The 24,386-nt window shown below is 38.6% G+C and overlaps 2 protein-coding genes and 1 long non-coding RNA gene across 5 annotated transcripts in view; 2 read left to right on the top strand and 1 right to left on the bottom strand.

The window, feature by feature from the left end:
- The window catches only part of HENMT1 (HEN methyltransferase 1), a 9,394-nt gene extending 6,774 nt beyond the window's left edge, over positions 1-2,620 (top strand). The window contains exon 6 of the mRNA XM_051795116.1: positions 522-2,620. Within this exon, the coding sequence (XP_051651076.1) occupies positions 522-917 (396 nt within the window). The 3' untranslated portion in view covers positions 918-2,620. The remainder of the gene's footprint in view (positions 1-521) is intronic.
- EEIG2 (EEIG family member 2) lies at positions 2,595-24,386 on the bottom strand. 2 transcript variants are annotated; one of them, XM_051795103.1, is made up of 11 exons: positions 22,836-24,386; positions 13,230-13,350; positions 12,564-12,593; positions 11,949-12,065; positions 10,729-10,775; positions 8,580-8,686; positions 7,957-8,052; positions 7,239-7,425; positions 7,029-7,156; positions 6,576-6,645; positions 2,595-5,035 (listed from the first exon to the last, which is right to left on the bottom strand). In XM_051795103.1, exons 1-11 carry the CDS (start codon positions 23,453-23,455, stop codon positions 5,020-5,022), a joined length of 1,539 nt encoding a protein of 512 aa, XP_051651063.1. In that variant the 5' UTR covers positions 23,456-24,386; the 3' UTR covers positions 2,595-5,019. The 2 variants fall into 2 exon arrangements, with proteins under 2 accessions (XP_051651063.1, XP_051651054.1); XM_051795094.1 differs by having other exon boundaries at positions 2,595-5,040; positions 22,836-24,380.
- Positions 14,936-22,800, top strand: LOC127474433 (uncharacterized). Of its 2 annotated transcripts, XR_007905847.1 has the most exons (4): positions 14,936-15,283; positions 18,078-18,212; positions 22,000-22,185; positions 22,469-22,800. It is a non-coding gene; the product is annotated as an uncharacterized LOC127474433 (long non-coding RNA). The 2 variants fall into 2 exon arrangements; XR_007905846.1 differs by lacking the exon at positions 22,469-22,800 and having other exon boundaries at positions 22,000-22,457.

The raw sequence follows: 24,386 nt of genomic DNA, 5'->3' as shown, positions 1-24,386 counted from the left end.
CTTAATTGCCTCAGAGTAAAGCTCAGTGTAGAACACACAGGTTCACATATTTTAATGTCACAATTTATTTTTAGCGTCCCCTGCAGCTGTGAAAGCATATTTAATGTTTTATTCTGAAAACAGAATAAATGACATGCTGTAGTCCTGTTTTCCAGATGACAGTTCAGAAGTAGTTTAGAACTGTCACCAGCACCTCATCATGAGTAATGTGAAAAGTAAGAGAATTATTAAAAAGAACTAAGGAATTACAGGACTTCACCTTGCACATTCTACGAGTGTAGCTTGCAGGTATAAGCCTGTATTTGTTTTTTTTTTTAAATTCCATTAACTGCTATTGTAGTTGTAATATATAAAATCAACTCATATTGCCTAGTTTTTGGTATCTGAAAATGTTTAATAAGCAAAACAGGATTGAATAAAAAATTATGTTCATATTTTAGAGAGGTTTTTTGACAGCAGATGTTAAAACTCTGACCCTGTGATAGTGATAAACATTTTATATGTTCTTGTATGTTGTAAAGGTCTTCAAAGCAGTGTATCCAAGTCTGAAAGATGAGAAGTACTTGCAGAATGCAGTTGTCAGTGAAGTTATTTTCACAGCCCAAAACATTAAGCACCATTTCATGTCAAAACATGAGGAGTGTGATGATGATCCTGAAAGAAAATCTGAATTCCAGCCTTCAGTCAACTCTTTTTCAGACTATCTTGGAAAACTGGTTGTTGATAAAGCCATGGAACCATTTGTCAATGGAAATGAGGTCTGTATACCTCTTGCAGCAATCTTTTCTTTTCCCAAAGTGAATCAACTGTGTGGTACCTTTGAGAAGTTATGCAAACTCATTGCTGGCAAGGTCACACTGAGCAGTGATGGTTCTGCTGTGGTGTTCAATACTGAACATGAAACTGAGGAGGATTAGATCACAGATTTCTTATACAAAATTCAGTTAAAGTAATTAAAGTGTTTTTTTAGTAGCTGTCAAATGGTGTGTGCTGTATGCTAACAAGAACACATGATCTTTTCTAAACCTCCCCTCGGTGGTTAGCACCTCTCCTATGGAGTGAAGACAAAACCAGCAGTAACTCACAGGGGTTTCATGTAGACTATCAGAGGGTAAAAGGAAATAATTAATTCCCATGAAGAAAATGAAATATTTCTGTTTGCTTTCTATTACCTTATTGTAGCTATCGTTACTAGATTATTTTTAGTAATCTCTTGTTAGCTCCCAGAGTAGTTGATGATAACATGAATTATGTTGTTGTGCTGAATAATGTGAGTCAAACATTGGATTAAGGCAAGTTTTTTCTTACTAGAATGAAATTTATAGATGCTTTCTTCAAGATGAGCACATCCTCAGCCTTGATGAAAACCAAATGTTGTTCCAGATAAATGGAAATATGAAAGTGGTAGTGTTGACTGTTCTGTTTTTTAAAGAAAAAAAAATTTAAGAAGTGCTATACTTGTGAATGCTAATCTGGCCCTGATGTACATGAAAATTTTCTGTGTTCTCATGTGCAGCTGTTATTCAAAACTGTAAAATCCAAATAGAGTAAATGAAAAAAAATTCAAGAGCAATCCATACCCCAGTAATGGTTTTGCCTTGGTATAGGAGTTGTGTGTATGCAGCAGTGGTATATAAGTGGGGCTTGTTTTCAGTCACGAGATGTTTTCCTTCTAGATTAGAAAAAGATCTTGTGTCTAAATGACACATTTTCCTTATAACATACATGTTGCTAAAACAGTGTGAAAACACAGTAGTAGAAAAAGCAAAACATTTTAAAAAAGAAATAATTAACTGGAAGATTTGTTTGCTGATGAGACTTGTCATTTATTCTATAAGGAACCTGTTGACTCATGAAACAAAGAGGAAAGACAACAACCACAAAAGAAATTTCTAGGATATTCTGGTGAAGTTTTGGAAAAAATTGTCTTCCTTTTTGACTGAAGTTAGTTATATATGGTACAGTTAATTCTCTTAATCCTTACTCTTCAAATAATTGGTTACTGAACTGATCTGAGTGCCAAATAGTTTATACTATAATTAGCTGCAATTTTCACCAATCTAGATTTTTTTCTTAATTTAAGAACAGATACTCAGTGCGGTACCAGAAAGATTGGTTATTTTGAATGCATAAATGAGAAGAGAAATACATGCCACAGTTAAAAAATAAGAAGGTAATTTATAAAGTTATAGAAACCATATGAAAAGTTTTTAGTAGGTCATTATACTCAACTGAGGAGGATTAATTTTGTCATTTGCAAGGTGGGCAGGGACTACATCCAGTGCCCTCACTTTGCCCAAGTACTGCTAGTTGTGGAATTTGCTTTATAAATTAACCTCCCAGTATGCCTGCCACATTAAAACTGATTTTTTTCTTTGTGTAAGACTGACATACTACTTTTCCTCTCCAGGAGGCAGATAACTAACTGTACTAGTAACAGTGCCATTAAATACTTTGTGGACTGGAGAAGGAGTTTAATAAGCTGCAGGGGTAAAGTTTGAAAACAGTAGAGAAACTTAAATGGACACAAACTTCCATTTAAGTTTGTAATTTTTTGCATTTTAAAAAAAAAAGACATAATTGTTTAGGAACAATTCCAAGCTGAAGACATGAGTTTATTGAATGTCTGAGAGATTTGCATTTAAATACAGTAAAAAAAAAAAACCATAACCCACCCACACATCCTGAACAGTTTTCTATATAGAAGTCTCCAGTATTTCTATAACACAGTTTACAGAAAGGAAAATACAACACCAAATATGAAGGTTATATTCCACTTAAAATACACACAATTAGAGAATCACTTCATGAAGAGCTGTAACTCAAGTCAGAAGAATAAATTACTAGGATACAATTTTATTATAAGTTGGATTTCTATGTCAACTTCCCTGAAACATCTGCTCAGGCAAGAAAATAATTATTTCTAGTAAAGAAAGTATCTAATCTATGACAATTAGCTGTGTCTTTTAACATAAAACACAAATCTGAGCTATGGAAATTCCCTTGAGAATTACATAAGTAGCTGTACAATGTTTTTTAAAAGTCTGTTTTCCTCAAACTGTATGTAGTTTTCCTAGTAAACTTAAGTGAGTTACCATCTAGCTACTAAAGGTTTTAATTGATTTGTCAACAAGTGTAGTAAGAGTACTGAAAGCAAATAATGTATTCAAATATACAATGGTACGAGTTAGTTATGTGACAGGAAAGGAAACTATAACGTTCTGACAGATAGTTGTATACTAGCAATTGAGTAGTTTCTGTTTAAAATTCCTGTGGAGAACAGAAATGGATATACCACACTTCTATTAACAGCAGCTAGAATAGAATCTTTGCATTAATTCTTTTAAAGAGATTATAATCAACAGTAGGAAATAAAAGTATTTAAGTACCGAAACTGAGAAATCGCTCATATTCTTCATATTCAATAACAGTACTCAAGCTTTAAAATCTGAGATTTCCTTAAAAATACAAATAAAAATCAGTTTAATAATTCTGGTATGGATTTCTAGAAAACAGTCTGCTTTTTCTGATTTAACCTATTAAATATGGCCTACTTCTATTTCAATAAAAAGGTGTCAAACATCACTCTGAACAGATTTTGAAGCATTCTGAGCTTTCAAAAGTGGCCACACTATTTCTATTTATTCCAAGCCTTACTGATAAACAGTACCACTAAACATAACAAAATTAAAGCCGTTTGCAGTTTACAATTAATTACACGTGTCACCTAACATATCCCTTCAAAAATGGATTCTTTCCTATTCTCAGTGAAAATTTAAAGAGATCTTTCTTGCCTGTCGGGCAAGTCACTACTTGTGCAAATTTAAATACAGTACATTGACTTTAATGCAACAGTGGACAGATAGTGAAGAAAGCTCAACAAAGATGTTGCACACTAAAACTTTTTCAGCGTGCAGAGTATGTCTACAATAAAGTGCTTCTCTTAACAAGTTATAATAACAATAGTATAGATGTTTACCTAGTTTTAAAGCTTAAATTCTTAGTAAATTCTTTAATCTCCCTGTACGTCCCCAACCCCACAAGGCACATTCAAAACACAAGCAAAGCACTAACTGTGAAGGATTAAGCTACAATAAAAAAATGTCAGTGGTAGTAAACTACTGACTAGGTTTGTAAACAGTACCATCCCATTGAATCTTAATGTTCATGCATTGTTGGAGTGAGTTCCTGTGGAAGCAGCTTCTGTCCTCCAGATATAACAATCAAGCCAGCTTTCTTGCTAAAACTCTCCTGTGCCTTAGTGTTTTGATGTGGATTCCCACTTTTTTCATCACTTGAACAAAAAACATGTCACATTTGATGCATTTAAACCTGTGAACTTAATTTACAGTTAACACAATTGATTATTGTCTGGTTTAGATGTGTTTAGTTTTGGTTGTGTTTTTTTTTTTAAATGTGTGTGGAGTTCACTTCTGCTGTTCAACCTTACAATGAAGTTGTGCTCAGTACTCCTAAGCTTTTAGTTCTGTTAAAACATAGCTGGGCTGTTTTGTGGAGGCCACAACATTGGCTTGATAATGACTGACTTGATAGAACTAATTAGCCTCTATAAGACCACAGTGGCAGGTAAGAGCAAATTGAGTAATTACTTTTTTCAGGTGCATTTAAGACCAACTTTCAGAAGCTTCTTTTCTAATGAAGTCATGAACAAAGTACATCACCACAAGTGATCTCTTGTGTAAAATACCAAAATGAGACTGGCTTCATCATGCTTCCAAAGATGTTTCACACAAAAATTAATTCCAATAACATCAGATAGAGCTTAAAAAAACAGTCCAAGCTCTCACAAGGTATACACAGTTAAACATTGCCTTCATACCACAGAAGATGATGCTCTATGAGCAAGAGGCATTCCATTTCTTTTCAGAAAAATATCACATCAAGTTAATTTTGTGTTTCTCAACTCTTGCAACAGAGCAAACAAAACCAGAAGTATCAACACCAGAGCTCAAAGTTTTCCTCGTTTGCATTCTAGTTCAGCGTTTTATCACCACCTGTTCATATGCTCCAGATCCTACTCTGAAAGTTTGAAAGAAATTAGTTCAATGTCAATTTAAATGGAAGCTAAAGAACAAATGTCACAGATCAGCAATTTTATTGTTTAATCAACCCAACCAACCAACACCCAGCCAAAAACCCCCCAACAAATCCCCCAACCAAACAGCTAAATGCGAAGGATGATTATTATCATACCACTGAGTCACCTACAGTTTAATGCATTGAAGTGGTTTTTGTTATACTAAAGCCAAAATAGAGAATGAAAGGCAATGTTACTGAAAAAGAAGTTACTGTTGGACTTCTCTATAATTTCTTAAACATGACCTTTAGGATACTCCTCCCCACAGCTATATCACATGCAGCTAATACTTTTAATACAAATTTATACATAAACAGATAAATTATCTAAAAAACCAGTAAGTGATAGTCATCTTACATTAGAATACAAGAAAAACCATCTTCCAGTCTTTTGTTCATGCATTGTAAAAAAACCTCTCTCAACCCCTCCACGACAGACCATAGTGGATGGTTTTCCACGGTAAATTGCAGTACTGTGTAAAAAATTAATGGGGCAAGCTCTGCCTTAGTTTAGTAGTGTGCCTGGACTATTGTGGTAACTAAATTAGGACAGATCTCTCTATACTATAGAAGTGTATTCTGTACCCAAATACATCATCTGAGATAAACATTGGTGTGCTCAGTTTCCAGCTAAGCCAACTAATCATCTTTTAACCATCAGGACTGCTTGCATGTATCAAAGGCCATTATTTTATTACTTTCAACGCATTACTAGCTGCCTTTATACCTAACTTCAGAAATAACTGCTGAAATACTAAAGATGTGCTAATTTCTTGAGATAAAAATGTTGAGTTATATTGGACTGTAGAAACATGGTATTAGAGCATATTCTTGCCTGTTTCTCATGCTTCTCATCTGAGAAGATTAATACATTCAGGTCAAGTCATAGAGTATTTGAAGAGTGTTTAGAGAAGAAAAAATGTCTCTTGTTCTGAAACAACTACAAGAAGATAACCTGAAGCAGATTATCAAAGGAGTGGGTACAGGGCCGCAAATAGTTGAAAGAGAAACAAACCATTGAAACAAACCATGTAACAAATGGAAACAGAATTTGTGAGAAAAACCAAACTGAAGAAAAAAAGGCTTGTTATCAGGAAGACATGCAAGTTTGATACTGTAAAGGTAGATGTTAAAACACTTAAAACTTTCCACTCCAGTGGAAAGGCTATAGAGCTAAGATTTGAAACTGGTGTGTGTTTCCTCTGTTGATACAGAAACACTGCTCATATCTGAAAACTTTGAAACTGAGATTCTTCAGGAGGTCTGGAAGTTACAATTCTTATGGCTGACACATCAGTTCTGTTTTGGAACTAATCTGTGTGTTCTGTTTTAAAAGCTGACAATCTAGTTCTTTTGGTGCTTTTAAATGATGCAAAATAAAAAGATACAAAGATCAAGAATATAGATAAAGAGTAATTGCTGTATAAGATGCATTTTTATTTAGTATTGTCTATGAATTAGTTGTTTAGGTTACATACCTGTTAGGTAGATGATGGCTTCCAAAAGAAGTGCTTCCACCGGGGCCCACAAATAATCTTAAACCTTCCTCTAAAAGGCAAGTGAATTAAAATATGTTAGCTATATGTTGCCGTACTGAACACTAAGTAATTTTGAATCTACTAGTTTTGTAGCTGATACTTTCAGATGCAAATATGTCAATTAATGAAGAACCAAACTTCACATGGTGTAGGTTGGAGGAACTACTTTTGTTGTAGATTCACACCTGCTCTTTTTAGGCTTAAAGTAATTACCTGGGAAAGTTCCCTGAGTCATGTAAGGGTTTTTAAACTTTTGGGAGACAGGGTGAAGCAGAAAATGTAGTGATCCATGTGCACAGTCCTTATGATTACAAGCAACAGGGACTATGAAGAGAGTGGATTTTCCTGTGGCCTGTAAAGTACATCAATTTTTTCTAATGTTTATCTCCATACCTTCTGCACTTGAGTCTAAACTGAAGTCTTGACTCTGAAGTATTTTTTCAACTATATCATCAGCATCAACTCTGGTAGCATCAACCCTCTTTAGCTGTGACTCCACAGAATCTTGCTTTACAGGATGTCTGCAAAAATAAATATATTTAGAGCTCTTGGAAGTAATTTGTGTTTTATTTCTGCTAGATAATGCCTTCAGGTTAAGTGTACCTGCATTGTGTTTCTGATGGTGCATCTTCAGGAGATGTATCAATATTAGCTTCAGTTACTTTTGGCTCAGACTCTTCACATGGCTCTAGAATACTTCCAGTTCCCGTTGAGGTACTCCCCACTGAGGTGTTCCTCCTGTGGCAGAGTTCAGACAGACTGGATGATCTAGAGTGACATGTACTATATCCTGTTGGAAAAATGCAGGAGAGTTGGGTTAGGTATGTTCTTGACAGCCAAGGTCCATCCTGAAAGCAGAATTCGTGTTTTGTCTTCTTATCAAGAGACTTCAAAAGCCCTATGAATGTATGTGCATACGTCAACCAGGGAATTCAGGTTTTGAATTCTAGCACATGCCATTTTCTTTTTGTTCTAAATAACTCTTACTTCATAACAAATATCATGGCAAATGTCATTCCCTTCAGCTTTTAGAGCTATGTCTCTCTTTGCAAGTTGTTTTTACACGTGGAAGACGTGAAAATCTCATTCAGATATCATAGCTGAAGGGAACGAGGGCAAAAGCTCTCTGGCATCAGAGGAGATTATTCATTGTGATTTTAAGAGAGGAAAAAGTGTTACCCTCAGCACACATGAAGGTCCTAGGAAAAAGCTTTCAACTTCAAAACCTTTTTAAACATAAAGTACATTTATTGTTCTACTGTCTAAACCTGTGGAAGTAAATAATTCCCCAACAAGTTGTAACAAAATTATTAACAGCTACCTGACAGTTTTGATTGCTGACTTGCATAGCTTGATGTTCTGGAATGTCCACATGCACCAAGTTCCTCTGGGACAGAGGCACTCTTTGATGAGATATCTGCAACATATCCAAGTCAGATAGTGTTCCTAAAGCCAGCTTTATTACTATTTTGCCTGTAATCTTGATTAGATTCAAAAATCAGATTTCCCAGAGGGATTAGAGATTTGACACTGGTTTTCTGCAAACCTTCTGGAGATTCAAGTGCTGCAAAATATGTTAATAAATATGCATTCCTTAAAAAAAAAATCATAATATGTATCTGAGTAAAACAGAGAACAACCAGAATTAGAAAGACTTGTATGAAATGTAGTTCTAGATTTGTCTACAGTGTCAACATTAAAGAGGTGACCATGCTTTCTCTAGTATCATAGTAGAATGTTGTGCCAGATGTTTTCTGTCTGGGAAATTAACTGTGGTTAAGAGCTTCAGCTGTGTTTGGAGTAGAAACTAATAAGCCATGTAAGAAGGTTGCTTTGTGGGCCAACTGTCAGCATCCCTTTAAGATTTGAAGTATTCTGTACATCTCCTTGGAGCTGTGAGGCCAGTTATTAAAGCATTGAGAAATTAAGAGCATTATTATTTACCTGCTATACCCAGATGTGCTACTTTTAAGTTTTCTCCACCTTTCCTGTCTTCATGCAAAGATTCTGATTCTCCAGCAATTGCTATAGATGTTGCTGTGGAAGGAGGTCTGTAAGAAAAAGGTGGTTCAGATTTGCTGTACTTTTGTTGTAATCCCTCCAAATTGATTAACACATAGTTCTTCTTTCAAATAAGTTGGCATAATTCATACTGAGCATCAGTATGATGAAGTTAACAGACCTACAATTCTAGTCCCCTGTTGAAGGAAAAAAAAAAGCCTTTTCTACTGAGCTTAAGGACATTTTACAGAATCCATCTGCTCAGCCCTCAGTCCCTCAGGCTTCTGGGGATCCCGGGAAGGGCTTTTCCTTTTTTGATGACTGGGGGAGTGATATGTCTTTGTTTTGAAGTTCTTATTTTTTTTAAGTGTATGAATCACAGGATAGTTTACATGCTAAGAATATATGTAATTCAGTACTTCATGGAATACATGGAATACAAGGTAAGTTAAAAAAACCCCAAACGTGCACAGTGTGACAGTTGGCCAAGTTGCCTGTGTACTCCTGGCTTTGTTTCATCTGTCACAGTACAGGAGGAGATTCTGGGTTGGTAACCCTTCCACTCCTAACAAAGGGGCCTATGGCACCATCTCCATGTATTCCCCTCTAAATTTTACCTCCTACAAAACAAAAAAATCATCTTGTATGACATTTATTTAAATTTTGATTCAATATTAAAAACCTTTTAATAAAGCTTAAATGCTTGTTTAAGCTAATACCAAGATCCAAAGGGATTTAAAACCTCTAAGTTTGTGTTTGGCTAGTGCAAAAGAAACTAATAGAAAATTACAGTGTTACAAAGTGAAAGCAATCTTCTCTTGCAAGCAATACAATCAAAATGCATTTCAAGATGTTGCCTACAGTTTTTTTAATGCTTTGTTATTTTCTACTTTGGGAACAGAATGTTGGTCTGCAAACAAATGGATATTTGTTGACATTTTCAGATCTGACATATTCAATAATTTAGTCACTGTCTTTATGTACAGTAACATATCCCCTCTTATGTTATGTTTGAAAGTAAAGAGAGAAAGAAAAAAAAGCACTACTGGAAATACAGTGCTTGTGTGATTTAACTGCCTAACATACTTCTGAAAGCAAGAGCTGAATGCTTTCAGGGATGCCATCCCAGATCAAACATCAAGCCTTCTAGGCTTCTTCATAAAATATGTATCTGATTCCAGATTGTGAAACTGTTTTAAGGTTTATTTTGCCTTCTACAAAGGACATCTGGATTAGATAAATTTTTTGTTCTGTTGTGTTGAAAGTTTATGTTCCAGGAAATGGTTATATCACCAGTTTGGCAGAAAATACCAAGTCTGAATAACTTAGAGGTTTTTTCCTAGGGAACCAGAAAGCTATTTAGGTACTAATTTCAACTCCTTAGTACTAGCCAGTCAAAAACCAGAAACACATTGTTTTATTAGTATACAAGACTAATGATTCGTTGCCTTTGAGAAATTGTTTATCGGTTCCAATGATGCATTTGTTAACAGGTCTGACTAAAGTAAATTTACTAAAGCTGCTCTAAAGTAAAAGAGGTGCTAAATAACTAGAGATACAGAAAAGTTTTGCCCAATCAAACTAATTCAGATAACGCCCTCTTGCTATTTATTCAGTAAGCACAAGATGAGACTCTGCAGTGTTCTCCTCGTGCAAGGGGACACTGAAGAGTTCCTGTGGTGAATCACCCAAGTTGGACTGGTGCAAAACCATTGCAAAACTATTACGTTTCCCTAACTACAGATTAAGGACAATGAGACTGAGGATCTTCAATATGTAGCAGTGTATTTTCCTAGCTACCTCCCCCTTCAGATGTTACCTCCTGCAGTTTTACTAGGTTGCATATGTCTTTGCTAACTAAACATCTGTAAGTGCTTTCTCTTGTATTAAGTCATATCACACTCTGTTGTGTTTTTTTTTTTCCCAAAGGAATCTTTTAAAATCATAAGAGACTTGTGAATAAAAGGTGTAACAGCGCATTTTCCAAACATCAATTAGTCAGATCACCCTGTATCAAGTCCCTTTATATAAGGTTGCTGCAGGAACAGTTTCCCTTAAGTTTGTTTTTTTTTTAGATTTTTTACAAACTTACGTTTTAAAGCATGGGTCTCCAGACATTAGCTGCATGTTGATCAAAACCTACATATTAAGGAAACAAAACCCACTCTAAGAAAAAAAAAATTGGTCTGTGACACATACATGGTCATGTCACTAAGTTATACTTGCCAAAAATATTAAATTTAAGTAAAGTAAAATGCCATCATCACATATGCAAACTGTCACACTTAACCAAAAAGTTACATTTTTTTCCTTAGTAGGCATGCAAACAACACAAAGTAGCATTTAAAGTAACATAGTTACGTGTACAAGATTCTGAAAACGACACATAGATCAAGGAGAATCTTAAAATCATTAATAGTTAAGATGGCTTCAAGGGAAAAAACAGAGACAGGAAATCTAAAACATTAATGAGCAACCAGAAAATTGTTTAGAACAGTGGGTGTTGAAGTCTGTTCTTTGCTGAGGGTGTTTAGCAAACCGCTGCCTTACAGGAATGGGTTGTGCTGACATCAGACCCAGCAAAACCACAGCAGGTAAATAAGCCATAGGACACAGTGCATTGAGAAGGCTTGTTAGCCAGGTCAAAGCCATCAATTACAAGTGTTCTGGACGCAGCCTATGACTATCAAAGAAATCAGAAAGTGCATGCATACTGAATAATATGGGAAGCTTAGCCTAGTGTCTCAGTAGGAAAATTATTTTTTTTTTAAATTACTTGAAACATTGTCTAAGGAATTATTTTCATGTTTATGGAGCTTACTCAATTTTTTTAACTCCATGGACTAACGGAAGAGGATGGCAGAGGAGGCTTCTTGCAACAGTCCTCACCAACTGTTACATCAATTATTATTAAATAGAAAACAGGAAAGCCTCAGGAGTCATGGAGGTGTTGAAGCTGCCTTATGCATAAATAAGCCAATTAACAGATTCACTCTCAGAAAGATGCATAGGAAGTTGCCCAGTCTTAAAGATATAATGTATTAACTTGTTCATTTTTCAGCTACCATTAGAATACCTTTTGAAAGCTTTTCTTTTACAGCTATCCAGCTCCATTTCAAAGAGTAGGACAAGTTCTATTTTTGACTGCATGGACTTTAAAGATTGTCTCTAAAGAATGCTTTTGTTTTTACTTTAAATAGTTCTCCTTCTAGAAAGAGGTTCAGCAAATAAGTTTTAAATTTCATTAAGTGCTCAGTAGTACCACTTGTTCTCTGCTTTATTACTTTAAGTATGATAAAAGAAACAAATTACTTTGAGAATGGAGTTGTCTTGTCTTGTATTTTTGGTATCATAACCTTCCAGTAAACAGCGACGAGTGGTATTTCCCGATCCAGCAAACTCTGCTAGATTTAGATCTGCAAATCCCAGCTGTTAAGAGAAAATGACAAAGTTATTGGTAAGCATATGACTAAATGAAGGTACTTGCAGCATCCAACACTGAATAACACTCAACAGCAGTTTCTCTGCTGCCAAGCAGAGAGGATGCCAATTAAAGGGAGTGGCCCCAGGCAAAAAGCAGAAAAGTAACTTTGAGTGTCAAATTCAGCATAGTTCTGTTTTCAGTTAAAAAGTTAAAGTGCCAAAAGAGAAGGATAATGAGGAGAGTTTTCTTTATTTTTTAATGTAAACACCTGCTATTTTTAATCCTTTCCACATATCAAATTGAAAGAAAAAAAATTGGTGGTATAATATTGTTATATACTTATTAAGTGCACTGATAGAGAGTTCCAACAGCGCTGTGTCACTATAATGCACATAATGAAATCATGGGTGTTAGAGTACTATCCTGGAATTACTTTAAAAGGGCACAAAAGGACAAGAAAGAAAAGCTTATCTGTAGGCAAAATTACCTACATCTCAATTTACCTTTGCATATGCCTTTCCTCCTTTTAATTCCTAGGAAAAAAAAAAAGGAAAAAAGACACACCATTAAGCCATTAAAGATACTGACTCATGATTTTCCTTTGTTTTGTTTGGTTGGTTTTTTTAGAAAAGCAGATACTAATCTTTGTTTTAAAATACCTCACCACACATGCTAGACTGTGTTGTTGTCATTTAGAACTTAGTATTCATAATGCCTTTGGTGCAGGCCAGCAGGGGACTGTCATCCTGCAGAGGGGGAAAAGCGATTGCCTGATGCCATTTGGCATTTGGCTCTTGCAAGGTCTGGTCCCAAAGGTAGGATGTGCTGTGTACAAAATTCTGGTACTTAGCATAGTTCAAGGCGTCTAAAGCTTACTGCTGCTTGATGGAAGTATCAATCTTTATAAAGTTTGATAACTTTATAAACACTGATGAGGGATTCCTTTGATGCCCTGCTGGAAAAAAGTGTTATTTTCAAAAAGAACACAAAACCCCCATTAATTAGTCAGAGTAAGGTAATTAATAACATTACCACAAAATTTTGACAAAAGGAATACCCAACATGGTTGCAGCTAAAATTTGCCCTATGAAGTTTATCAGACATTCCAAAATTAAAACAACTGAAGAAGGAGCAAGGAAAGAGGAGAGGAGGGAAAAAGAGCTACTTACCTTCCGTACAGACACCCTGCACGTGCAAGTATCCAGAATCCCTGTCGTGGCACTGGCACTGATTTTACACATAAATAAGAACTTTTTCTTCCAGCGGACACAGTTTGCCTGCACCACCTCCCTGCAAATAGAGAACATACACTTAGTTGCATATACATTCAGAACCATTAACTGCAGTAAGACAGCTCAAGAACAAACACTGTTTCCACTGTTTGTAGAATGGTCACTTCATGCAAATTGTGTTCTAAGGCCTGAATTATAATCCTCCATTCTTCTCTTTGACCAGTAACTGTTTCAAACCTTGAACACAATAAGACCTACAGAAAAATTAAACAGCCATGTGTTTTTGCAAATGAATGAGACCATAATTTCTCCAGTTTGCCTCAGGAGACTGATGTTTTCCTGAACATTAGCTCTCAGGCACTGTCTTCCAAGTCACTGAGCTTTGCACTGTGCTCAAGATACTGTCTTTGACAAGTAGTTTTTTAAAACAGAGAAAGGGAGCATTCATACAAGCAGAACTAGTTACATTTGAGACTTGGAAAAGCAGAAAGGACATGATGTGGAATAACCAGACCCAACGTAATGAACCTGGGGCAAACCAGAATTTCAGCTACATACGCAGATTGCCATTTGAGAGCAAGATGACATATCTGAACGGATTTGTTCCTCACAGGAGGATAGCAGTCTGCCAGTATGATGCAGCTGAGAAAAAGGCAAAAATGTAGAAAGCTTTCAGTTATATTAATGTTATTTTGTAAGGTTCAGACAGAACACGTTATTCTGTTGGGCCAACAAAGCAAGAATAGACTCCAAAATGAAAAGGTACCACTCTAATCATTCAAGTACAGTCTTCAAATATTAAAGTGATATTTGTCCTTTTTTCTCTTCAGTTTTTCTAAAGCATACATTCCTATGTTTTATATTAACTTCTTACAGTAGCTTATTATTGAAGATCCAGCTTGATGTCTTTAACAGATAGAATTCTATGGTTTTGCATAAGTTGGAGTCAGAGTTCATCACACCTATGGGAAAGCAAAGAATTGCAGGGCACTCACAAAAGCTCCCTTTGCTCTGCTGCTGAGACAGCCAGCACAGTGCTCACTGGCACTGTGACTTCCTAAGGTAGGAATAAACTAGCCTGCCTAAAATGAGTCAGTTTAATGACCACAACAGACTAACAGATTCTGATGATGCGACACTGAGTCACATTCAAGCATGTGACCTAAAAGGAACATGCTCCCTACACCCACTACCATTTATCTGGTATGTTTTACATTGCAAACTTTTCTGTACTTTCCTGTACAATCCAAAACCAAACCCAACCAACTGCCCCCACTCCCACTGAACATTCTTCTAATTCCATTCTATAAAAGAAGATTTTGACATATTTTAATTAAGGTAAATTTTTAGTAAAGAAGAGTATCAGCTAGCTATTCCCATCATGCTGGAAGAAAAAAAGAAAAAAAAGTCAAATAATCAGAGCATTTAACTTAAACAGTAAGATCTAAGTTTATAAGATTCTTAGTTGAAGTGCAAGGCCTTTAGAAAATAAACAGCTGTATTGATTGGTTACTATGGAAACGAACCCAGATAACTTCTTGGCAACTGTGCTACAGGCACACTGGGAAAGCTTTGCTGGGGAAAGCTTTCCGCTCTGAGTCAGCTTCCTATGAGCCTCCAGTCACTTTACCACATGCAAAGCAAAACCAGTTGTTTTCTTAATCAAAAACGTATCTTAGCTACTAAGATTCATTCAGATACGTACTGGACTGTAGTGCTTTAGTGTGGTTTAATGAATGCTGTCAGTAATATGTAACAAAGAATAAATTCAATTAACAGATATTTTAAGAAAAAGTGATTCCAAAGCATAGTTTATCATCAGTTTAACAAATTATTTTTTCTTTAGAGAGACAGTTCCACATTGACTAAATTTCAAATGCTGTAAACAAGGAGAAAATATGTCATGTTGATAAGATGGCCTGAGAGAAGTGCAGCTGCTGCAGCTCCGCTCTCCAGATCCCACCAGCAGCAAGGCTGAAGATGTATTCCTGGTAAGCACCCACAGCCAGCACACACACAGAGGTCACAGGCACACAGAGCACTGCAGGCAGCCAGCCCACTCCCCTCCCCAGCTGAGCACCACAGAGCTCTGCTAGAGATACACATATCATATATATCTGTGGAGATATATAGATATAGATATATAGAGATATATATGGCTCCCGGGCTACAGCACCTGCTCCACAGCTAGTCCAGCTTGATCCCTGATGGCATTTGCATACTCACACACCTGCATTTGCTCCACAGGCACACAGGTCTCTGACTCCTAGTCCCACCCCTGTGGGTTGCATTGGCTTTAACTCATCTCTGCTTTACAGTTCCTGGCCCTCAAGTGCTCTGTCCCATGATCCCAGGCCAGCTGCTGGCACAGAGGACACACAGGTCCTGTGACCCACAGTCCCACTCCCATGGCTGGTACTTAAATCTGCTCACTCAGGTCTCCTGTTGCAGGCACCACAGACACCCAGGCCCTGTGTCACCAAACCGTGACTCCAGTTGCTGTTACACTCTCCCATACACATTGAACAGAGAGCCCTTCCCCCAGGAAGGAGTTAGAATGTAGTTCAGTATGAAAATACAATAGATATTACTGATTAGAAACAGATTAGACAAATGTACCAACCAGCAAACTATTTACATCTAACTGGCCCTTTTATCCCCTTAACTCCCTGTTTTTCCCACACTTGTTCCTCATCAAATCACTTAAACTCATCCCTTCTTCCACTTTTAGTTCCTCCCCCAAATGTCCCATAATAAGCCTCTTTCCCTGTATCCCATGATGTGTCTCATATGCAGCAACTCCCCTCAGTCCAAAAATTGCTTCAGTGTTAGTTTGACATGATGGGTTTCCTGCCCAGACAATGGGGCTGAGGCTCTCCTGGGACAGCCCTAGGAGGGGCCTGGACAGGGTGTCCTTTTGTCTAAGCCCATAATTTCAGTTCCCCACCTGCCTCTGTGTCCCTGGGCTTGTGTAGATGGACCTTTGATGGGCTGATGGCTCCTGTGACAGGACTGGGAATTCTGTGTTCCTTCTATTCAGGAAGAAATACAGTTTACTTTTCCTTTAATACTCTGTGTTTCCCCCATGCCTGGGCATATAAGAACATGGATTTTCTCCAACAAGAAACATTTTTTCCTAAGCATTGCTAAAAACTTGAACAAAACCAGTCATTTACAAACAGAGCTTCAATGTTTCACAAATTTCAGCAGTAAGCAAACAGCTGCTCTGCAGGAAGAGCTCCACTTGTTTACAGCTCCCCAGTTAATTTGCTGTTAGTACATGCAAAACTCAAACAGAGCAATCATTTTCTATGCCACATGTTTTTACTCATAATGAACAAGTTACAACTTTAGCAACACTTCATGTCAAGAATTCTTTATAAAATATATATAAAGTCTTCATCACATGGATGAAAAACTGCTGGTTACAGGCAAATGAAGAGACCTAGAAGGGAATTAGAACTGTGAAGGGCAAACTGCATCAGCAAAACTGTAGTCAGCAAGTCAAAGGAAGTGATTGTTCCCCTCTGTTGAACATTTGTGAGACTGTATCCGCAGCACTGGGCTTGGTTTAGGGGCATTCTCAGCAGAAGACAGAAGCAAGTCCAGGGGTGTAAGATGGTAGTCTGGAGTCAGGGATGAAGGACTTGATGTAGGAGAATTTGGGAACATGGGATTTTTACAATCTGAAGATGAGGTGAAGGAAGATCTAATTGCCATCTTCAGCCTTCTCTGCTGAGTTAGAGAGAAGATGGAGTCAGATGTTTCTTAGTGGGGAGCAGAGAAAAGAGGCAAAACCCAGGGAAATTCCAATAAAATTAGGGGAAAACCATTCACAATCAAAGTGGTGAAGCAGAAGGACAGGTTGTCTACAGAAACTGTAATTTCCATTCTTACAGATTTTCTAAAGCTGACAGGACAAAGCTCTGAGCTTCCTGATCAAACTGAAGTTAGTCTTACTTTGATCAGGCAGTTGGACTACATGATCTCTAGCAGTCCCCTTTGCCTGAAATTATTCCATGAACAGAAATAGTCCTTAAAATATGAAGGTAATCAGGTGCTCTAGTGCTTGTAAATGGCAATACTGTGCTCCATGGACTGTGCTGGGGTCAGGTTTAAAAAACAAACCAACAAACCCTCACCAGCTCTTTTAAACCAGGGTGCCTATTCTGCACAAGCCAGGCACCTTAACCATGAAAGCTTTTCCCACCACCCCTCCCTGTTTAACAGATACCTGTCATGCATCTCTTATCAGGAACTTGTTTGTGACAAGTTAGCTGTTGTATCGCTTACCAGTACCTACAGTTACACTAACACAAGTCTCACAAGATTAAGCTCCTTTCATATCTGCAATAACCAGTTATGCAAAATGCAAACTGTAAAAACATTTTTCCTCCTACAGTAGCCCAAAGATGACCCTCTTCTGACCTAATTTTAAATTTTTCACTCCTTTGATTAATTCTTTCATCTTTCTCAAGCATATTCTCCAAATCAGTTGACTAAACACATTTTACAGTAACTATTACTGAAAGGCTGAAGACGTACAAAGAAATTACATTCTGAAAAAAAAAAGTTATAGTTTGTGTAGAGAACTTCCCCTTCTTACTTTGTCCTCTTCACAGAGGACAAGGTCTGGAAGCTGTTTAATCAAGTGTCTCTTCACAACGAAAAAAACATTAAGTGGACATTCGACAATCTGAAAAGAGCACCTACAAAACTGCAAGGCAAGATTTTTATCCCACTGCCAATATTCCTTACAGTGCTTTAAAACTTATTTTGTTTCAGGTTATCCAACTGCAAATCCAGTTACAGCTGAAAAAGCTATTAGAAGGAGCATTATCCAGCTCTGAAGACTGTCAGCAGAATTTATACATCATGCAGGAAGATTAGAGTGATAGGGGCAGTGATTCTACCTGACACGTGTGTTTTTCTAACAAGTGTTATTATTTAAAAACAGAGAGCTGGTTAACCTGTATTACTATCAGGAGATAATTTTCCTTCCAAATGCAATAGCAGCAGTTGGGAAAAGAATGGTTAAAAGGCAATGTGAAGAGCCCAGTGAGGCAGAAAATGTACTTCCTGGTGTCACAAAAAATAAATGTAGTTTTAGACAGTAGAGAAGGAGGTGGCCAAGCATCACTAGAAATAAGAAGTACTTATTACCTGGAAGATAAGAAATCAATTTCTACAGAAGACAATTATATGCTCTAGCCTGTATCTATGAGGAATAAGAATATATTAATGGAAGTAATGTGAGATCTGAGACTTCCTCTCAGGACTCAAGAATGTGCTATATGTAAAAAAAGACCCCATATTCCTGGAATCTGTTGGAAAATAAAATGTTTTCATGAAAAACTTATAGTTCTTGGTCACCCTGAATCTGTCTGTCACAGATACCAATCATAATCAGCTTCTTAGTTTAGAATGTTGCTGTATAAAAGAATGAAGAGAGAAACAACAGCAGTCTAAATTGTCAGAAATCAGACCTGAAAGGCAGGGGAATATGACTAAATTGAAGACTGCCATCAGAAGAACACACCAACCAACAAGTCTTTCCTTGAGTGAAGTGCAGATGGAAACCAAGCTAAAAACGGAACTACCAGGCTTACAGCTACTGTAACCTAAATCGATACAGTACAGTGTTGAAAGTACACCCTCAAGAAATAAGATCCTTTACTTTCCAAAATTTCTTTGATTTCCACATATCCCATCTATTCATTTGCTGCTGATTGAGCAACAGCTCAGCCTATGAGCAGTTACCTACTCTAGGGGCCCATCAATTATTTCTTCAACCCATTAAAATGAGGGCAGTTGCAGAAAGCCTACTTGTTATATATTTATGTCTACAGTAAAATGGCCATGAATAAACATGGTTAGCATTTGGTCTATTTTAAAGTACCTTAAAATAGTATTTTTTCCTGTTCAAAATATTCATAGGTGTAATTTCTTCCCTGAAATAATCTCCCATCCTTTCATGGTGCATTAGATATTATGTACACGATATTTTATGACCAGGCAGTGTATAGACACACAGAATCCTGGAATCTGCACAAGTGTCTGGTATTAATGTATCCAATTTCAAAGAGAGATCTCGTGTCATTGGCCCTGGGAAAGACAGAAATTTAGAAAGATGTCTCATTATACAGGAAACCAGGCTTAAGCTAGGAAAGTTTGCTAAATGAAAATGTTAGCATAACTTTGCAATCTATTTGCTGAAAATCCACCTTTGGTTATAAAATCTAAAAATACAGTGGTAAAGATCCAGAAGTCAGGTTGGAAAGCAATTTCAAAAAGGGGAGGGCAGGAATTGCTAAAACAGCCAAACCAAACCTCCCCGCTCTCACAGCTCCCTTCAAGATTTTCCCTGTTTCACAGTCAAAGCTTATAACCTGTTCATTCTCCCCAGAATTTTGGGGTCCTGCTCTTGGTGAAACTCAAAAATTTCTCCTAGTTTAAACACTGCTGCTACTTGGCTGTTCAACGTCCTTGGATCAAAATTGTATTTGGCACTACCAGATTACTTTAAAAGCTGAATATTTTGTCAGGGTAATTAAGCATTTAGCATTATAATACAGAATTTTCTTTTCCTACAGAAAATACTCACAAATATGCATAGGGATGTTTCAAATAGAAGTTTTCAAATCGGAGTTCTAAAAAACTACATGCAAACACCAAAACACAAAGTGATGTGGTTGCTATTTATACACAAACCAGATCACTATGTACTGCACTATACAAGCTGGTTTTACCTGGTCACAGAATTTCTATACACTTCAGGCACACATCTGTATCAGCCAGAAAAGTAACTGGACTGTGACAACAAGTCTCCAATAACACAGACCATGTCTCCATAACATATTTCTTAGGTAGCTCTTTCTCAGCAAGGATCTGACAAGTGAAAAAACCCCTATGTTTCAGTTGCTTGAATTTTTTCTGTCTTCTTTTCATCTCACTTCAGTTATGAGAGGAATGATGTAGGTATTGCATTGCTTGCAGGATCAGGGCTTTAATCATTCATACACCACAATCAACGCAGGACTGACAAGACAGTTGCTTCGATCCATTTTCATTACAAGTTGCTACATATGGGCCTTTATTCCAAGGCAACCACTGACCTGTGTTTTTATGACATTTCTTTCTCAGCAAGTAAGCTTTGGAAGGAAAATGCTAGTAATATTAGGGTAGTTTATAGACTATTAATATGACCTTTTTTTGCCCTCTTTTTTTTAAGGCAAGAGGCAGCAAGGTATTGGTGTGTATGGATACCAAATTGAGAACTTAATAACTAGAGTACTAGACCTCAGTAACAAAAATAAAAGCTATGAAGAAAACAGTCAGTTTTCCCCTGTATTATAAAATTTTTGAAATGAGTTTGTAGATTACTTTCTGAAACATCGGAATTCTTCAAACTTCTTTTATAAGGCTAAAAACATTACTACTTTAGGAATATAACTGCCAGCTCACAGCGAAACTAATAAAATCATGGCCACTACAAAAAGTTTGCAACTGACAAGTTTTGAAATCCTGCCTCTCTGATGTTAACTTAATTTCTTCCTTATTTATTCAGCCCTTTGCTGAATCACCACTGTGAAAATTCATCTGTTAATTCTTAAACCAAGAGCAAAGGCACTCCCTACATTGGCACTGAAAGATCACTGCACAAGAATTCTTTACCTTCCTACCAGCATACCTCAACACTTCTCAGCCCAGCAGGAATGAGTTAAATTCACAGGGACCTTGTTATACCAGCATATGTTCCATTGCTGTTATTTTTTAAGCCATACCCTCAGAAAAAGAAAATTGAAAGATTTCTAAACTTCGACTCTAACACAATACATCCAATACATACAAATTTTTTACATCATCACAGTTCCACTGATACTTCCTACTACACATACTACCTCCTAGCACACATATTTTACTCGAATAGACTATTCAGAAAGATATGCACGTAGGCTTTCAACCTCTTAATTTTAACATCATAAACAGGCAAGGCTAAAAAGACTAAGATCACAATAATGTATCAAAACCATCTGCTTAGCAGAAACCAACTCCTTGAAAATAGAGATCCTGTCCAGAAGATTTATGTCAGCCTATGAAAATGACTTCAAGACAGTATGGGCTGGAGTAGGACAATAATGGCACATTAGTGCCTGAAATCATGATTGCCATCATCATCTATTACTCATGAAGAAGTCACTCACAAGAAAAATGTTTAGGAAAGGAGACACGAAATGAGAACAGAACACTGTTGAGTTGAACACCCTCCAACCACACAGAAGAAAAATTAATCTTCAATTATACATGCAAGTATAATGGAATGGTTAAATAAGGAAGTTCTAGGCCAAAGTTCCGTTTTGATGCTTCATTCTCCTTGATGAATTTTATTTACAGAATAAAAGGCAGATAATTTAGAAAGCTCTGTAACAGCAGCATTTTAATAAGAAAATAACTGAATATTCACTGACTGTTACTGTCTGCTCCCAGAATTCTATGAGACATTTTCCAGTAAATCCTTTTCATAATAATGTTAAAGTAATATAATAACCCATACAACATGAACAAGTGTAATGGGAGGGGAGTCTCCTCCTCCCCAGACCTGAAGCCACAGCACACCCTTCCTATTGACAAGGTTCTGCCTCTGCCTGGTACCTGGAAAAAATTAACACACTGTCATTCTATTTACCCATCGTTACCCATGGACTAGGGAACACTGACACGGCCAACGATGGTTCTATTGCTGAGACACAACAGAAGGAAAAGAAAGAGAAAAAAGACTCCTGCCTTGCTGCATTTGCACTGCAGAACTGAGCGTGAACCAAGTCAGTAACACACATGGTCTGAACACTTCCAGGAATAATTGAGGACTTTTTCATGGAACTTTGCTCTCCAGGTAAATATCCACAGAACGAAACACAGCAAGCCACTGTCCAACAGAATGAAACACTAAGTTTGCCCAACTCACAGTCACAGTGGGCAGCTCAGACTACAGACTTGGGAATAAGAAATTTCCTCCCCTCCCGTTACCCATCTGATCAGCAGGCGTTACAGCTCCAGGCATTATGGCACAAGCGACCTGTTTCTCTGGGACAACCCTCATTCCCTGAGGGATTCATGTCCCCTGTTACTCCCTGTTTAAGAGCCTCAGTGTTTATTTCACAACGTTACGACTTCAGGCAGCGAGCGGCCACGCAGACAGAGGAGTCTACAAATGCTCCCACATCTGTTCTCCCGCCGCTGGTGCTGGCAAAGCAGGCGGGACGAGAGGACAGCCAGTCTGCCCGGTGTCACACCGTGCCACAGGAGCTTCCCCATCGCCGAGAGGAAAGGCGAGCAGCCTCCAAAAGCCCCGGGGCAGTCGCCCTCTCCTTTCCCTGGGCCCCCGCCCGCCGGGCAACGGGAACTGGCTAAGCCCCGGGCTCGCCCCGAGCCGAGTTGCGGCCAAGGGGCTGCGGAGGCGGCCGGACCGCCCCGGCTCTCGGGGGAACGGGGACTGGAGCGGAGCCCGTGGGACAGGGATCCCGCAGCCCCGGAGGCACCTACCGGGAGGACTCCCCGCTGAAGCTGCCCCCGTCCAGCAGCCGCACCTTGCAGAAGAGGATGCCGTTGACGAAGGGCACAGAGGAAAGCTCGTCCAGCTCCAGCTCCACGCGGAACTTGAACTTCTTCTTTTTCATCATGATGAAGGCCATGGGCCAGGGGCCGCCCGCGGGCCGCCCCCACGGCAGCTCCGCTCCGCGCCGGCCGCCCCGCTCCGCTCCCATGCCCGGGGCGAGGGCGGCACCCGGGCCGGGCCGGAGCTCCGGCCGCTTCCAGCTCAGCCCCGCCGGCCGCGGCGCTCCCGGACAGCGCTTACATGGCAGCCGGCGCCTCCCTTTCAAACCCGCCCGCCTCCGCTCCGCCCGCTGCCGCCAGCGCCCGCCAGACCCATTGGCGAGCGCGGCCGCCAAAGGCTCCAACGCGAGCGTGTGGTTTCCCGAAGAAGGTGGCCCGGGCCGGGGAAAGGCTTTTAGTAGCGGAGGTGTCCGGATCAGTGACGTGGCCGCGGCCCCAACCCCGGGCGAGCGGGGCTGCTCCCGCCCTCCCCGGCAGCTCTCCCGCCTCCGGAGACACTGCTGGGTGGTGGGCGCGTCCCGCCGGCGGAAACCTCCTGTGCCGCTCATTTCAGAGCACTAACAGAACAAAGCATCATCTAGACCTCGGACTTTCAACTCTGAATTTAGGTACCTTCTACTGCAGTTCAAACCTTATCGGGGTCTTGTACAGCCGTTCAACCTGTAATTTACAAATAACGCCGCTTCTGACACGAGCAACAGATGCTCATAGTCTTGTAGAAAAGGAGGGTGTGCTCATCGGTGTTTACATTTAAGAACAGTTGTCTGGCATAGGCGATTACAGCAGTACACATGGGACGCTCTTGTTTAATGTACAGTTCAACACCAGCATACGCTCTCCAGAGAACAGCTTTGTCTCAAAAACCCATTCAAGAGGATTTAAGCATAAAACAAGCTCCGAGCACCCTCCATCAGCAGATCAGTTTCCTCTTTACAGCGTTGAGTAAGAAAACTAACGCACAACAGTCTTCCCACAAGTAAGCACTTATTCACATGGTAAGAAAAAGAATCTGTGAGATTATGCACGGAGTATGATGCTGAGCCCCTGAAATCTTGCAGCTAGTGAAAGGAGGCTGCCCGTCATTCAGTATAAATACATAGAAATATATTTTTTGTGGAATACATACTTGATGAATAGAGGTATCACAAACGATGTGTGGCTAAGTATACCAAAATGTCCACAACTGTCCTGTAGAATAATGCTGGGGGAAAAAAAGGTGTCTGGAAAGAAATGCTCTTGGGTTTTTTGTCCTACAACGTGCAGAAAAAGAATTTATATACAGTTTTCTAGTAAGAAGAGCTACAGGGGTAGTTCTGACTCCATTGTCAGTTTCCCATTCCTAACGAAGAATTCCCTACAAAACTCCTAAGGTCAAGTAATAACTCTGAAAGAACTCTTTTAATTGGAGTAGAATTAATAAGAAGACATCTTAGAGAGGAGATCTAGGCATTTGGCCTTGACCTAGGACTTCCCCCTTGA

The sequence above is a fragment of the Manacus candei genome, unplaced genomic scaffold (assembly GCF_025592945.1).
Source record: "Manacus candei isolate 608988 ecotype Guabito, Panama unplaced genomic scaffold, ASM2559294v1 h1tg000005l, whole genome shotgun sequence".
Taxonomy (NCBI): domain Eukaryota; kingdom Metazoa; phylum Chordata; class Aves; order Passeriformes; family Pipridae; genus Manacus; species Manacus candei.
The sequence above is the reverse complement of the archived record's forward strand: the minus strand, read 5'-3'. Positions and strand labels throughout refer to the sequence as shown.

Coding starts and splice junctions, on each gene's coding strand:
- EEIG2 (XM_051795094.1), bottom strand. CDS start 23,455: ATGAGCGGCACAGGAGGTTTCCGCCGGCGGGACGCGCCCACCACCCAG. Junction 12,066..12,563: donor GAGGAAAGGCATATGCAAAG/GTAAATTGAGAT, acceptor TTCTCTTAACAG/CTGGGATTTGCAGATCTAAA. Junction 8,687..10,728: donor GGAGACCCATGCTTTAAAAC/GTAAGTTTGTAA, acceptor TTTTTCTTACAG/ACCTCCTTCCACAGCAACAT.